Source organism: Ctenopharyngodon idella, chromosome 1 (genome assembly GCF_019924925.1).
Source record: "Ctenopharyngodon idella isolate HZGC_01 chromosome 1, HZGC01, whole genome shotgun sequence".
In the NCBI taxonomy this organism is placed as follows: Eukaryota; Metazoa; Chordata; class Actinopteri; order Cypriniformes; family Xenocyprididae; genus Ctenopharyngodon; species Ctenopharyngodon idella.
The window spans coordinates 15,600,612-15,617,359 of NC_067220.1; the positions used below are offsets into that span (position 1 = coordinate 15,600,612).

The 16,748-nt window shown below is 37.5% G+C and overlaps 1 protein-coding gene across 5 annotated transcripts in view; it reads left to right on the plus strand.

The window, feature by feature from the left end:
• LOC127518776 (uncharacterized) overlaps positions 1 to 8,363 on the plus strand; it is a 147,082-nt gene extending 138,719 nt beyond the window's left edge. For 3 of the 5 annotated variants that reach the window (XM_051906022.1, XM_051906008.1, XM_051906016.1), the window contains exons 4-5: positions 7,745 to 7,788; positions 7,899 to 8,363. In XM_051906022.1, coding sequence (XP_051761982.1) covers positions 7,745 to 7,788; positions 7,899 to 8,012 — 158 coding nt within the window. In that variant the 3' untranslated portion in view covers positions 8,013 to 8,363. Of the gene's footprint in view, positions 1 to 5,456; positions 5,845 to 5,955; positions 6,340 to 6,848; positions 7,017 to 7,744; positions 7,789 to 7,898 lie in introns of those variants that run through there. The other 2 variants (XM_051905992.1, XM_051906002.1) reach the window with 2 other exon arrangements.
• The last annotated feature ends 8,385 nt before the right edge of the window (positions 8,364 to 16,748 follow it).

The window sequence follows — 16,748 nt, forward strand, 5'->3', positions numbered from 1 at the left end:
ATTCTGAGCCGCGTTCGAAGCCGCTGTAAAATTCCCAAAAACATACAGCTGACCACAGTACATAAGTATCGCTGTGCCACTGAATGTGTATGTTGCTGCATCAGTCTTAGCAACCACTCTTAGCTACGTAAACATATTTGTTTTCTATTGATTTTGCTCATTGAAGCTGCATTATGTAGAAGAGTATTGTGAGAGAGATATAATGTATTACCTGCATTCAAATTTAGCATTTTCCTTCAGGTCAGTCCTATGTTCATAATAAAAATCCGTTCAAATGTCTGCTGCGATCTTGTCCTTTTAATATTTAATGGGTTTCTCCGTGCCCTGCTGACACTGACAGCGCTAGTCAAAGCATTTGTCATTTGCGTCTTGTTCCGTTCACAACAAGTTTCAATATAAAAGTCTTCGCGACTTTGTCTTTGGAAGGAAGGCTTTTAATGATTTTACTTCATGAAAGTTGCATTGATACATACTTTTTTGGCGTTATTATTTGTATTGTGTGGTAACCGTTTTATAAAAGCAATAAGCCCTGTGAAGCTGTGGTTTACAGTGAATTTCTAACAGCTAAGGGGGTTTTAGGCACTCCGCTCCGCGTCTTGGGACTTATTGCTTTATTATACCATTTTATAATCAATTAAAAAGGAATTTATACCTGTATGATATTACGCTGTACACACAGTTTGGAAAATGGCTGGATGGATGATTCAGCTGCGGGCGCCATCTTCTGGAGAGATGCAGTAATTCATTTGGTGCATCCCTCACAGTGCATTATGGGTATTCTCTAGCCATATCACCCTGTAGCCCAAGACTGGTTGCCCATTGAAGCTAAGCAGGGTTGAGCCTGGACAGTACCTGTATGGGAGACCTACTAGATTTTTGCTGGATTGTCACCCTGTGGTCTGTGTGGGTCCTAATGCCCCAGTAGTGATGGGGACACTATACCGTAAAAAGCACCAATGTTAAACCAAGCTTCTGACTCTCTGTGGTCATTAAAAGTCTCTTCTCGTAAAAGAGTAGGGGTGTAAATCTGGTGTCCTGGCCAAATTCCCTCCACAGGCCCTTATCAATCATGGCCTCCTAATAATCCCCATCCATTGAATTGGCTCTCTCACTCTCTCTCTCCACCTAGAGCTGGTGTGTGATGAGCTCACCGGTGCTGTTGTACTGTGGCTGCCGTCACATCATCCAGGTGGATTGGTTGAGGAGAGATCCCTGATATGATTGTAAAGTGCTTTGGGTGTGCAATAGTACATAATAAAGCGCTATATAAATGCTACATTCATTCAACGTCCACTATGGTCTCAGACACTTCAACTGGCTGTTCCCTCAAATATTGCCCTATTTAAGGGTATGGGGGAAATTTTAGACACAGCCTAGGTCAACTAAGGAAGACAGGAAGTGAACACACAGAGAACAGAACAAAGTTAAAATCAAAATAAGAAAATCACAACGGAACATAAACCCGACACACATATTATTTATATTATTATTATTACTGATGACCACATTTCTAACAAGTAAGGTAAGTTCTCATCTCGACGCTGAGAGCTGGTAAGAAACACAGAAAACCACAACTTTGTGATTATGTATATGCATTATTACGTGCAGTGTTTGAGCTGCATGCATAGAGCGGATAAATGGAATGGAACGATTGGTGGTTTTGACGCCTCCTCACGACACATCTCAAGCAAATTTCCCTCATTTACACTATTTTAGTTTAGCTTTTATTGACTGTGACATGCTGATAACAATAAAACATTTTATTAAACTACCTGGTTGTTCATTTATCCAATTTAATAACTGAATGATTAAAATAAGGAGTAATAAAGTTACTAAAAATATACCAAAGGGCATAATATTAAACTGTTTATTTGTTATGAATTTGTGAAAGTGCTGCAATGTCTGTTTAAAAGCACAAGAATACAAAGCAAATGTATGTTTAAAGTGTTTGTATTCTATCTGCATGACAGGCTACACCATCATTTTGGCATTTTTCAGATTTTTCATGTTTTTTTTAAGTGCTGAGATGCTCAAAGCTAATGTTCTTGGTAACTATTCTATTGGCGTCATTAAAGGCCCACTGAAGAGTGTTGGAACGCGCAGCATTATTCAGTGTGTTGACGTAATTTCAACTGAAACAGGAAGACGGCAATATATCAAACAGCCCTGCCCCTTTTTTTAAAAATAGCCAACGGCGTTTCGTTTATGTTACAGCTCGGCCAGAGCCGTTAGACTCTGTAAAACCTCAGTTTCCTTCTAATCTCTAACCGTTTCTCCTCCGAATGTCCTTTATATCGCTTTAATATACAGCATTCTGTGCAGAATTCAAATGGGTCCGATACCTTTTGTGGTCTGTGCCGACTCACGCATATGATCCGCTCTGTGCTCTCCTGTCTCTGGACCGGAGCAGACTGCTCGCGTTGCAGCAGTTCATGTGACACTAACGCGAAAACGGACTTCATTCGCGTCAAAGGAAAGCATATTTGCACTGTCTGAATCGTTCCCTATTCTCTATATAGTGCACTATGTGCCATTCACCATGTAGAAACTAGTAAATGTGTGAGCAAGTGACCAAGAGTGTAGCAGGAGGCGGGACTTCAGATTCTAGAGAGCATTTGATTGGACCAAAGATTTGACGAGAAACTGAAGTGTGATGTGATGTCATGAAAATCCGTGATCCATTTTAGCAGAAGTGAGAGCCTGTAAGTTTTGAATGCTTATATCTCCGAAATGCGAATTTTGTCATTGTTTTGGAACACACCAGCTTATTCATAACATTAAGGCTAACATATTCATATTAAAAGCTAAAAAACTTCAATTTTGATTTCAGGGGACTTTGACTGTTGTCTTGTTCTGTCATCTTGTTCTGTCGTCTGGTTCTGTCGTCTTAAAAGGATAGTTCACCCAAAATTTAAAATTCTGTCATCATTTACTCACCCTCAAGTTGTTCCAAACCTGTATGAATTTCTTTCTTCTGCTGAACACAAAAGAAGATATATATATATATATATATATATATATATATATATATATTTTTTTTTTTTTTTATTGAAGAATGCTTCAGCTATTTTCTTACAGCCACTTTCTATTTTGTGAATTTCAACAATATTCTTTGGTTTTACTCATTGTGATGAATGATTACGGGAATTTGGCCTTTCTGTTTCCTCATGTTTATACTCCTGTGGAACAGGAAGTCATGGCTGGACAATTTCATGTTCATGATCACCCTGGTGTGCTAAAAAATGGGAATATGAATGGGAATATACTTCAGAGATATTTTACTCATAAAAAATTCTAGGGGTGCCAATAATTGTGGCCAGTGTGTTTTGGAGAAAAACATTTATTTCATAATGTGATTTCCCCCCACTTTCAATTCTTTTCCTTCAATGAAAGGTTAGATTTTTGCTAATTTTATGAATTAAAGATCAAAAGGATAAACAATGCAGATTTATTTTTACAGTCATCTTTGATCATATTTATCAAGGGTGCCAATAATTCTGAGCACAACTGTAGCTGCTTATGGCATGCTTTTTTGTACATATAATCACAATAAAGTATAGTTTAAGCGTGCTTTCAATAAGTGTTCAATAAGCGTTATGATTTACAATATCTATTGATATAATTTTTTTTTATTTTTATTTTTTTATATTTTGATGTTCCAAGCAGCTGGTCTAAAAGAAAATGCATACAGTTTTGTGTCTCTGTTTTTATCTGTAGATCATATGAATATTTATCTCAAAATACATGTGGGTGTAAATTGTCAAATAAAGTTCAGTCAAGTACTATAAATACAAGTTTGTCAAATGTTTAGACAGAATGTCTAATATGCTTATGCTATGAGAGTGTCTGTGAATATGAAATTATGATGGCTCCATCTAGTGGCTAATAATAGTTCAAACTGGTCTGGTCCTCCTTACAAATTTGTAGATAATGACGTCATAAACACTTACCCACAAACCATTTCATCAGGACCAAATCATGATAAGGGCACAGAAGTCAGGAAATGCTTTTATGAGTGATAGACTGAATTAAATGAATCACACGTGTGCTCAAATTAGTTTTTTTTTCTTCTCATAATTTTAAGTATTCACGTTACGCAATGATCATGATGTAAGATGAGACAACGCTCAATATTCAAGATAAAAACAATGCTGAATTAAACCATTTATGCTTAAAAACTTGAATAGTGTTGAACAGTTATTGGTCTTCAGTGGCGGAGCAGAGACATAATTAGCTTGAGCAGATTGATACAGGAATATATTGTAGACGTTGCATGCAGGTGTTATATTGCAAAATGCAACAGTGGCTTTTTGATGGCACAGGATGTAAGAAGTGGTTTTCGTGTGTGAATTCAGTGCTATTTACAGGTCGTCATGGTAATAAAGAGAGTCCGGCCTTCTGTTTGTTTTTCTGAGGTAAAAGTCCAAACCACAAATGTTTCCAGTGGTCTTTGTGACTGTCTTCTTGTCTTGCTTACTTTCTTTTTAGCCTATTTAATTTACAGGTTCATATTTTTTTCAACGATAAAGTTTATATTTTTATCAAGTTAAAAATATTTGTTTACAATTTAATTCATTTCCAATTTAGTAAATACTATGTAAAATAAATGTGCATTGTATTGCAGCATGTAAAATCCATATTGGTTGAATACAAGTCGTAAGCCACTGTAGCTCTGCTTTTAGAGTTTTACATTAACATTTACATTTACCTTTACATATCTATCTATCTATCTATCTATCTATCTATCTATCTATCTATCTATCTATCTATCTATCTATCTATCTATCTATCTATCTATCTATCTATCTATCTATCTATCTATCTATCATCTATCTAATCTGTCTGTTTAATCTGTCTGTCTATCTATAAAAATGATAAAGACATGTCCATGTTTGTCCTTGTATCACCATGTAATTATTCTCAAAAAGGTTAAACAAAGTATTAGTAGCATGTTTAGATGTGGTTATTACTGAGCTGTTCACTGTATGTGGTGCTGAAACACTTTTGTTGTGTTTTAATATTCACTTCAATTCACTCGTAATTCAGTCCAGTCTTGCAGAAGACTTAAGAGCTGCATTTTCTGAAACACACTTTAGACATGCTAAAACAGGAAACCACAAGCATCTGATTATATATATAGAGTGCACAAATGTAATGGAACAATTTGTGGTTACAGCCAGAAACAAAAAATAGGTTTCTAACACCATTTCAGGGCCCAGGGTAATAAACACCTCAAGTAAATGCATTCTTATACAAATATATAAAAGTAGAGTTAATTCTGGTGTATCTGGTGGCCAATGAAAACAATAGCCATGTAGACGAAAGAGGCAAAACCGGAAACCAATAATGACGCTCAGCACTTTAGATCATCTCCATTGTCATGTTAAACATCATTACATTGTATAAATAATAATAATAATAATAATAATAATAATAATAATGTCATTGTGATATTATCTGTTTAAATTTATGACCTCTGCCTTATGCATTTACAATTGTAAAGACGATCACTTTACCATATTGAAAAGTTTCCAAACTGTTAATCATTCAGACAAAAGTATTTCAAAATGAAGTTCACTAAGAAGTTATTTAACTGATAGTAAAAACCCAAAAGAGCTTTTCAAAGTGTGTTTCTAAAAGAAGAAATGAGTAGACCAGAATAATATAACCCTCACTTAAAAAAAAAAAAGAAAAGAAAAAGGGGGAAAAAACCCCCATGTGATTCAAAGCTCTTCAGCAGAAATACCGCCCACCACAATGAACCAGGCCGTTCTCACTGAAGACCCTCAACCTTATCAGTCACTGAGATGGAGCGAGCAAGAGTAACACTCTTCATACTTGTGTGTAAGTCCATTTGTGTGTATTTGAAATGTAATTTTGCATTCTTTACAACATATTGATTTGAATGACAACTTTTTTGTGTGTGTGTACTTAAACTTGTTTTTGCTTTTGCAGGTGTTTTGTTCTGTGAACACCAGAGAGTGTTTGGGACAGAAGTGGACATGAGAGTTAAAGCAGGAGACAACATCACTCTCTACTCTGACTGTATCATTCCTCTTGGATCACACATTGTTTGGTTGAGAAACTGCTCACATGAGCATCAACCATCTCTGTTAATAGAGATTAAAAACATGTTCCGGTGGACGTTTCCACGTTTCAGTTTTGTGTTCAATGGCTCCAGTAACTCCTATGATCTACATATAGAGAATGTCAGTGTCTCTGATGAGGGAATATATTACTGTGCGAAAAGAAAAAGAGAAGTATCTGAAGACGTACACGGCATCACGGCAAAATATGAGTTTGAGTATGGAAACAAGATAACACGTTTATCTGTCTTGGGTAAGAAAACATTTCTACTATTGTCTGTGTTGCTTTTGTTTTGTGTTGACAAATTCTTTTAATTTGTTTATATTTTACTTTTAATATAGTTAATGCAAAGACTTGCACAAACCTACAAGTAAAAATCTCTATATATTTATACATAATATTATATTTAAGCATAAATAGCTTAATTAATATTTAAAACATATTTATTGTGTTTTTATAGTAAAACTACTTTATAGGATTATTTTAAGATTAATAAACAACAAACAAATTACAGGATATAATGCAAACCAAGTCATTAGTTAATGTACATTCAATAATTTTTAAACTTCAATTCACAATATATTTTCATATCTATGTGTTTAAATGTGAACTACTGATTTGCTAAGCACTATGCTTAGCAAAACATACATGCATATTAAAATTATTTTAAATGGTGTAACTAGTATGTTAAAACAAAATGTATTAACTGACTATTAACCAAAAACTAAGAGGCTGGTTAAAATGGCTTATGTTTCTTTTAGAGTCAGTGTCTCCTCATGCAGAGCAGTTTAACATCACCTCCACTCCTCCTGTGTTAGACTGTATGCTCAGCTTCAAGCTACTGTTCGGTGTGTGTCCTGCGTGTGTTCTCCTCTTCTCTCTCCTCTCTTCCATTGCTGTGTACTGCCTCTGTCCGAGGAAAACTACAGGTAATCATTCGTTCCTGAACTCAATTCTTTCATCTGTCACAGTTATGAGGTGCTGGACAGCAGCTTCGGATAGTCTGATGTTATTACAGCTCTAGATTTGCTGTCAAATTATTGTCATCATATCACATAATAAAACATAACTAAAAATGTCACGATTCAGCTGCGGGCGCCATCTTCTGGCGAGACGGAGGAGTTCATTCGGCCTGACCCTCACAGTGCATTATGGGTATTTGCTATCCGTTGAGTTGAGGCAACATCAGTTGTATACTCATTATTACGGTGCATTATGGCCTTGAATTAGTGCACTCGAAAACATCCACTAGTTTAGGTCACACAAATGGCTGTTCCCTCAAATATTGCCCTTTTTAAGGGTGTGGGCAATAGTGGGCAATTTCAAACACAACCTAGTCCTAGGTCAACTAAGGAAGACAGGAAATGAACACAGGAACACAGAGAACAGAACAAAGTTAAAATCAAATAAGAAAATCACAACAGAACATAAACCTGACACATATTATTATTATTATTATTATTATTATAACTGATAACCACAACTCTAACAAGTAAGTTAAGTTCTCCTCTCAACACTGAGAGCTGGTAAGAAACCTGGTACATTTGAAAGCACAAGAATACAAAGCAAATGTATGTTTTAAGTGTCTGTATTGTATCTGCATGACAGACTATATGCCACAATTTTGGCATTTTTCTGAGTTTTTGTGTTTTCTTAGGCTCCGGTCTGAGCGCTGAGATACTCAAAGCTAATGTTCTTCAGGTAACTATTCTACTGATGTCAGTAAGCTTCACTATTTCAAAGATTTATAGTTTAATGTGGTATTTCACTAGTTTAGGTTGTTCTGTCTTCCTCCCTCTAAATCATTTCAGGCAGATTCTATGGAGAAACATCTGTGTGAGATGAATAAAACTGGAAAGATCTGCCTCCACACTGAAGTCTCTTATAGACTGCTGACATCTGAACATCCCTATGCCAAGATGTGATTCTACTTCCTCATTCAAACACTCTCAGCTGTTGCTAGTAGGACCTGTATAGCTGCTTACGGCATGCTTTTTTTGTATATATTTTTTTTGTAAATACATTGCACTAATCCATGCTGTTGGTCTAAAAAGTAAAAGTAAACTCATACGGTTTTGTATCTATGTTTTTATCTGTAGATCATATGAATATTTATCTCAAACATTTATCTCATATATTTGGGTCTAAATTGTCAAATAATGTTCAGTCAGTAATATGCACAAGTTTGTCAAATGTTTAGGCAGAATTGTCTTATGCTTATGCTTATGTTAGGAGAGTGTCTGTGAATATGAATAAAAAAAAAAAAAAAAAAAAAACACTCAATGGCTCCATCTAGTGGCTAATAATAGTTCAAACTTGTCAGATAATGACGTCATAAACACTTACCCACAAACCATTTCATCAGGACCAAATCATAATAAGGACACAGAAGTCAGGAAATGCTTTTATGAGTGATAGACTGAATTAAATGAATCACACATGTGCTCAAATTAGTTTTTTTCCTCATAATTGTAATTATTCACATTACATAGAGATAAGATGATAAGAGATAAGATGAGACAACGCTCAATATTCAAGATGAAAACAATGCTGAATTAAACCATTTATGCTTAAAAACTTGAATAGTGTTGAACAGTTATTGGTCTTCAGTGGCGGAGCAGAGACATAATTAGCTTGAGCAGATTGATACAGGAATATATTGTAGACGTTGCATGCAGGTGTTATATTACAAAATGCAACAGTGGCTTTTTGATGCCACAGGATGTAAGAAGTGGTTTTCGTGTGTGAATTCAGTGCTATTTACAGGTCGTCATGGTAATATAGAGAGTCCGGCCTTCTGTTTGTTTTTCTGAGGTAAAAGTCCAAACCACAAATGTTTCCAGTGGTCTTTGTGACTGTCTTTTTGTCTTGCTCACTTCCTTTTTAGCCTGTTCATTTTACAGGTTAATATTTTTTTAAGTTAAAGGTGATATTTTTTTTATCAAGCTAAACATAGTTGTTTCCAATTTAATTCATTTTCCAAATGATCTATTTCCAATTTAGTATCTGTCTGTCTGTCTGTCAATAAAAAAAAAAAAAAAATATTGCCAAATTACACTGACTTGTTTGCCCTGGTACAAAGTATTAGTAGCATGTTTAGATGTGGTTATTACTGAGCTGTTCACTGTATGTTGTGCTGAAACTCTTTTGTTTTGTTTTAATATTCACTTCAATTCACTCGTAATTCAGTCCAGTCTTGCAGAAGACTTAAGAGCTGCATTTCAAAGAAGTAAAGTAGGTTCTCCTCCCAGTTCTGAAACACACTATAGACATGCTGAAACAGGAAACCACAAGCATGTGATTATATAAGTGTACTAGTAAGTGTAATGGAACAATTTGTGGTTACAGCCAGAAAAAAAAAAAGGGCTCTAAAAAGGTTTCTAACACCATTTCAGGGCCCAGGGTAATAAACACCTCAAGTAAATGCATTCTTATACAAATATATAAAAGTAGAGTTAATTCTGGTGTATCTGGTGGCCAATGAAAACAATAGCCATGTGGACGAAAGAGGCAAAACCAGAAACCAATAATGACGTCAGCACTTTAGATCATCTCCATTGTCATGTTAAACATCATTACATTGTATAAACTAATAATAATAATAATAATAATAATAATAATAATAATAATAATGTCATTGTGATATCGTCTGTTTCAATTTATGACCTCTGCCTTATGCATTTACAGTTGTAAAGATGATCACTTTACCATATTAAAAAGTTTACAAACTGTTAATCATTCAGACAAAAGTATTTCAAAATGAAGTTCACTAAGAAGTTATTTAACTGATAGTAAAAACCCAAAATAGCCTTTCAAAGTGTGTTTCTAAAAGAAGAAATGAGTGGAGCAAGACCAGAATAATATAACCCTCACTTAAAAAAACAAACAAAAAAACAACCCTATGTGATTCAAAGCTCTTCAGCAGAAATACCGCCCACCACAATGAACCAGGCCGTTCTCACTGAAGCTCATCTGTGAATGGTATTAGATAACACTTCAGCCTCTGAATATAATAATATTTTGTGAGTTTAAATATATACCTATAGTTATGTTATGTTATGTTTGTAATGGTGTGTGCTAACAGTCATGCTGAAACCATTTTCTTTCATCAAGTAGTTACAGGTCTTTTCTGGTTTGTTACAGCACCACCTTTTGGCCAAACAACATCTAATTTGCCATGCTTCCTTTGTGACAACTGACTTGCATTTTAAATAAAATCAAATGGCCTTGATCAGAATAGTTTATTTTCTTGAGGTTTCTGTTTGAAGTTTTAGTTGATGTTTTTGATTATTGTTTACAATGGGATTCTAGAGAATGAATGTGACAATTAACTGAAGTAGCAGGTACATTGAGATGAGGTAAACATTTTAGGACTAGTTTATTAAAAAAGTTCATTTCACAGAAAAAACAAAACAAAAACAAAACAAACAATAATGTTACAATTGTTTTTCATACAAATATTTCTTGAGGCAAAGTTGCTCATTAAACTTTCTGTTAAAACAGGCTGAACATTTTTAAGTGTGGGAAAATACACAGAAAAATACAAAAAAGAAAGATGTGAATTATTAATGTAATAAATGTAATGTAATTGCCATGATCATGAATTTTTCTATATCTATTTCCAATGGCAAGGACATCTAATTGCTTTTCAAATTTAATGGGTTACTGGTTTAAGACCAATAAGGGAATGTATATTAAACATTGTTCATTTAATGAGAAATGTACATAATCTTGTCATATCACACACTGACCTTACAATTATTGAATATAGTGAATGTAATTAGAAAAGATTTTTGGTGTGGAGGATCAGAAGTAATTCAGCACATTGGACAGCTCCCAGTGCTGAACCCACTGAACCACATCTGCAGAAGAATTTCTGAACGATGAAGATGTTTTTGTCCTTCCTGAATATTAAGTAAGTATTAAGAAAAGTCACAACTGCATTAGCACCTTGCAGATATAATTAAATATACAACATATAAGATATCATATGGATAATACATTTTAGACTGAGAGTTTTGGGTATTGTTGAATAATTGCTGAAAAAAAAAAAAATAAAAAAAATAAATAAATTACAGCTTTCAGTGATTTTTATCTGGCCAACAATATCAGTTATCCTTAAATTAGCTGTGCTGACTAATTAAAAAAATGAACCAAAATTGAAGTGCTTATTTAATTAAATGTAAAGCGTTTACATTAAAAGCCTATTGGGCTTGTTTTGATACAGGTGTGCTTAAATGGTATATTCCAATTGTTATAATATTTTGTCAGTTTTTAATGAAATATAACATTGAGTTTATATAATAATCTTCAGTTTAATACACACTTTATTAGAAGGCTATTAAGATACCTATAAGAAAACATGGAAAACTTTCCCTAGTGCATGAACTACTTGAGCATGATGGCCTCAGGCAAATACATGCACTTTAACCAACACAAAAAACCTAACAAAGGCAAATGGAAACATTTGTGTTTTGCGATCAATGATCTACTGAGAGATTAGATCTGAGAGTTTAATGACTTGTAAAAGCAACAAATGTGAGGAGGTTGTAAGTGGTCTAAATGAAGCTTGTGGTTCCCTTTTGAGGGATCTTGCACTGCGCCAATGACGCTTTGGGAACGCCTCTGCGTGAATGCATCTGAAGCACATGTGTCAACTAGTCCAGTGGTGAGAGTGAACGTCACGGGCAGGTGACGTCATGACCAGGAAAGGATAAAAGCATATCCGGAAAGACCAGCTTTAGCTTCTGTGCCTCAGCAAGCGGTCTGTGTCACACTGTGTGTCTCTGTCTGCCTTCGAGGGGGCTGACTGCAAGCATTGTGAGAGGCTGCCGCTTTGCACACTCCGCTCCCGCCTGTCACTTTTTGAGGAAAGTGATCAGGCTCGCGTTCCTCATGGCTCTGGACCCAGCATGGAGACAGAAATCATGGGGTTCACAAATGGATCTCTCAGGCCCTGTCCACATGAACACAGTTATTTTCAAAACCGCAGCTTTTTCTATGCGGTTTGGCTGTTCGTCAACAAGTAAATGCAGTATCCAGTAACTGCCCTGCAAATATGCCCCTGCGGAGCCCATGCTGGCTTTTTGTGGGCACAAAGGGCAAGGGCCAGCCCACACCAAACCTAAACAGGCCCAGCGTGGGCTTGCCCAGGTGTGGCCCACAGCTTTGGGCTCACTGCGGGCTCTCTGTGAGCAGTCTACACTAGTGAACTGCCCACATTAAGCCCATGATGGCTCAGTGTGGGCAAGCCCGTTTGGGCCCAGAGCAACTTTTGTAACTTTGGGCCCATGCAGGTTTTGTGTAGGCAGCCCACTTTCGTTTCCCATGCTCTGTTTGGCTGTATTTTTATACAGTATTTTCTGTTTTCTTAAATGACATTCAAATGTATGTAAAATTACAAAAATAATCTTTAATTAATACAATAACAAAACAGTCAAATGACTGGCAGTAAAGTAAGATCTCCTTATTTAAATAAGCTGAAAACACTGTCACATGACCAGCAGCAACAGAACATTAAACACTAACAGAACTGTCTAGATCTTAGCATCTTTACTCATTACAATCCAGTTTGACTATTTCTTTCATACAAAACTTTTAGATGTTGATGTTTTATTGAAAATAGTAAATTTTGAAGTCACTGTTATGGAGGTGAGTGTTTGCTTTAGTTGGGCCCTTGACCCTTGACTTCTCAGCAACAGTTGTTCTCTGGCTGCTATAACTGTGTGTTTCTGAAACATGTTTGTTTTAGCAAAAATAGCAAGAGGAATTCTGGTTAGATGAAATTAAATACATATTGATGATTCAATCATCATGTAGTGGTCAGAATCAAAGAGATTTACATTTTACAGAGTATGATTTAGGGAACATTTAAGTGGCAGACACCCCTGACAGTCATTGACCATTTCTTCTTTTAATGATCTTTAACCGTTTTTTCATTAATGGCAAACGTTTGGCACCCTGTGCTGCCAGATTTATTGTTGTAGATTAATAGTGCGGGCCCTGTGTGAGCCTAGTGAGGGCTTCCTGGGGGCTAAGTGAGGGATGCCCATGCAGGGCCAGTGCTAAGTGCAAATTCTCAGGGGCCCTGCGCTGGCAGCCTGCTGGGGGCCCTTACGCTATCCCTAAGTGGGTCCATAAGGGGCCAGTGCAGGCTTGTTTGCAGGGTGAAACCGAAGTTTTTTGAAAACTCCGGCCAGGGTGAAGATTTTTAGAAACTCCAGTTACAGCGTTGTCGTGTAGTTGGCGAAACCAGAGATTTTGGCCAGTTACATCGGAGTGCATGCTGTTATCTCCTCTGTTTGACATCAGATTGTGCACCGCTATCTCCTTTGTTTACGTGAGGCGAGTCTGTGCAATGAAGGACGTAGCCAAAATATTGCTGCTAATAACTGTGCATGCACAGTCACAGTTCTCCCATTATTTTGCGGAACAGAGCCGTCAGAATGCAATACTACACAGGTCACTGCTTATGACAATGTTTGTTTTGTTTTGTTTTTTTACTTTGAATGAATTCATGTCTCATTGTATTGTTCTGGTTTATGGAATTAATAATAACAATAACAATAACATTATTATTATTATTATTATTATTAATAATAATAACAGTAATAAAATGCTTAATAAAATGACAATGATAGCCTAACCGGAACCGGTAATAAACTTTTTTTGAGGCTTCTGATTGGCCAACATGGCTTTTGACAGCGCTTTATAGAGTGTTTTTGCGTTTTCATGTGGACAGAGATTTTTTTAAAACCATGCCTGTGTGGACGCAATTTTTTTTTTTTAAACGAAGGAAGGAAAAACTGTTTATAAAAATACCCGTGTACATGTGGACTAGGCCTCAAAGAAGTTTGAGATGGCCACTGCCTTTTCTCTGCCTTTATCTAGGGGATCCAGCGATCCTCTCTGGTGTCAGAAGCCCATTCTGCGGCTTCTTCTGCCTGGGGAGAGAGCCCAGCACTTCAGATATCCAACTCTGAGGAGAGGGATGTGTTGAGCGTCGAAGGAGGGGAAGAGGATTCGCCATCTCCTCCCCCAGCATATGAGGAGCTGGTGGAGGTGATAACTTGTGCTGTGTCAATGTTAAGCATTGAATGGCCAGCCGAGAAACAAGGTGCTCTTCCTAAAAGCAAACTGGACGAGTGATTTCTGTCTTCAAATGTAACACCTCCACCACGGGGCTTTCCATGTTTTCCCAATCTCCATAACGAGTTATTTTCAGCCCCAAGTCCATGTATATTCTGATATAAGGGGGTTGAAAGAGTATGGCTATGGGGCGATGCCCAGGGTCGAACAGATGCTTGAGAGCTATCGGTCTCCCGGTTCAGCATCGTACCTGAAGGCCCCTACGCTTCCCACTAAGCCATTAAAAACTACATCAGCTCTAGTGGGAAAAGCATACACGGCAGCAGGTCAGGCTGGTGCGTGTCTGCACACAATGTCATTACTGCAGGCATATCAGGCTGATCTGCTGAGGGAGGATGGTGGCGAGGGGGTTGGGCCTGACGCAGTTCGAGAACTACATCAGGCTACAGATTTGTCTCTCAGGGCCACCAAGGAGACCACCAGAGCAACTGGGTGGTCTATGGCAGCCCTGGTGGCCACAGAGAGACATCTATGGCTGAATCTATCTGATATAAAGAAAAAACAAGACCTTCCTTTTAGATGCCCCGCTATCGCCCCCTGGCCTCTTCGGTGACGCTGTAAATATGGTCATCGAGAGGTTTCAGGAGGCTAAAAAGCAAGCGGAGGCATTTAAATGATACCTCCCGCGCCATCCCCAACCTCACGCCCAGCAGCCCCAGCCATCAAGCTCCTCATATAGATTGCAACAGAAGGAGAGTGGCGCATTTCGTGCTTCACTACAAAAATCTTGGGTGCCGGGACGACACTCTTAGCTGAAGCCTTCTAAGCAGAAGCCGGATCTGAGGACCGTTCAGGCGAAGAAGGCGTCGGGCCTTAGGCATCAGGCCTCTGAGGGCAGCCCCCCGGTGGAGTGGAGCGGTGTACACCTCAGTATACAGTGCCCGTCCCACTTTGTTGCCCTCAGGGGGCTGTTCTGCCAACCCCGCCACACTCGGTGCTTCGGGGCACAGCAGTTTCCAGTGAGTTGATGACTCGAGCATTTACATGACGCTGCATCAGGCTTGCACCCTCTGCGGAGGGTCGAAAAGCAGTCAAATCGGTTGTTTCCTGCCAGTATGCTTCAGGTCACCGAGGTGGCTGCTTTGAGTACACCAGAGACCAGCCTCGAGAGGTTGGTTCCCTTACTAGATTTTCTGGCAGAGTGGAGGCTTTTACCAAACATATCTCAATGGGTTCTGCAGATTCTAGAGAAAGGGTACAGAATCCAGTTTGGTTCTCATCCACCACTTTACAACGGGGTGCTGCTAACATTAGTGCATCCTGGGCAGGCTCTGGTGATGGAACAAGAAGTAAAAACACTATTAGCAAAAGATGCTATAGAACGGGTTCCTCTACCCAACAGAGAGTCCAGGTTCTACAGCCGTTATTTCATTGTTCCAAAGAAGGATGGAGAGTTGCATCCTATATTAGATTCGTCATCTGAATCATTCAGTCAGGAGACTCAAGTTCAAGATGTTGACGTTGAAGCACATCGTGACTCAAATCAGAACCGAGGACTGGTGTGTCACGATAGATCTAAAGGATGCATACTTCCATATCTCTATCCTTTCACAACACAGGAATTGGGTTCTTCCATTCGATCTAGCCAACTAAACACAGACATGTCCAAAAGACATCAATTTAACGTCTTTGTTGAACGTTCAAAAGACGTCCACTGAGGAGCCAGAATGAAAGTTTTTGCAATGTCTTTTTTTAGACGTCTTTGTAGTGTTCACTATTGATGTCCAAGTGACATTTTTTTATGACATTTCCTGAAAGTCTGCTATAGACAGTCATAGAACCTCCGTACAAAGTTAAAAACTAGTTTAAATATGGTCATTGTGGACATATTTTCAACGTCTTATAAGGTCTCATTTGGACATCGTTTATACGGTTTCTGGACAAAATAAACACTCTCAGGATGCATTATATTAAAACATGTTTATTTCAACGTAATTGCGAAGTAACTCACAGACAGTGTGTGTTTGTCCGAAAATCATGAATATAAAAGAAACAACTCAAAACACAGAGGATAATTAAGTAACGACAGTTTGGATTTACTTGGGTCAGTGTTAATAGAGAGTCTGGCAGGTGGAAATGGAACTGACTTTTGTCCAGGTTGTCACAACATCTGTCATGATTCTCTGACTTCACGAACTGCCCTGAAACACAATTCAAATATAAACGATTATAAATAAAAATATAACTTTACAATGTTCATTTCGGCCCCAGTGGTGAAAATATGTTCAGAAAATTACACCAGACTGAAATTTTGTATTTCGTGCACACTCCATGCTGAATGAGAGAGAAGCATTCTGGGTCTGCTGAGCAGGAGTGGGTTTGGATAACAGCTGGTGACAAGCAGACAGGCACCATGTGAAGTGGGTTGTAAAACATAAACCAAGTGTTGATATGAAAATGTTAGTGTCTTACAATTGCAAATAAAATAGAAAACCTATGTTCATGCCCATTTTAGTTCCTCTGCAGTAAGATACAGTTCCTGTTTATCTTTTTTTTTTTTTTTTCTTTCTTCC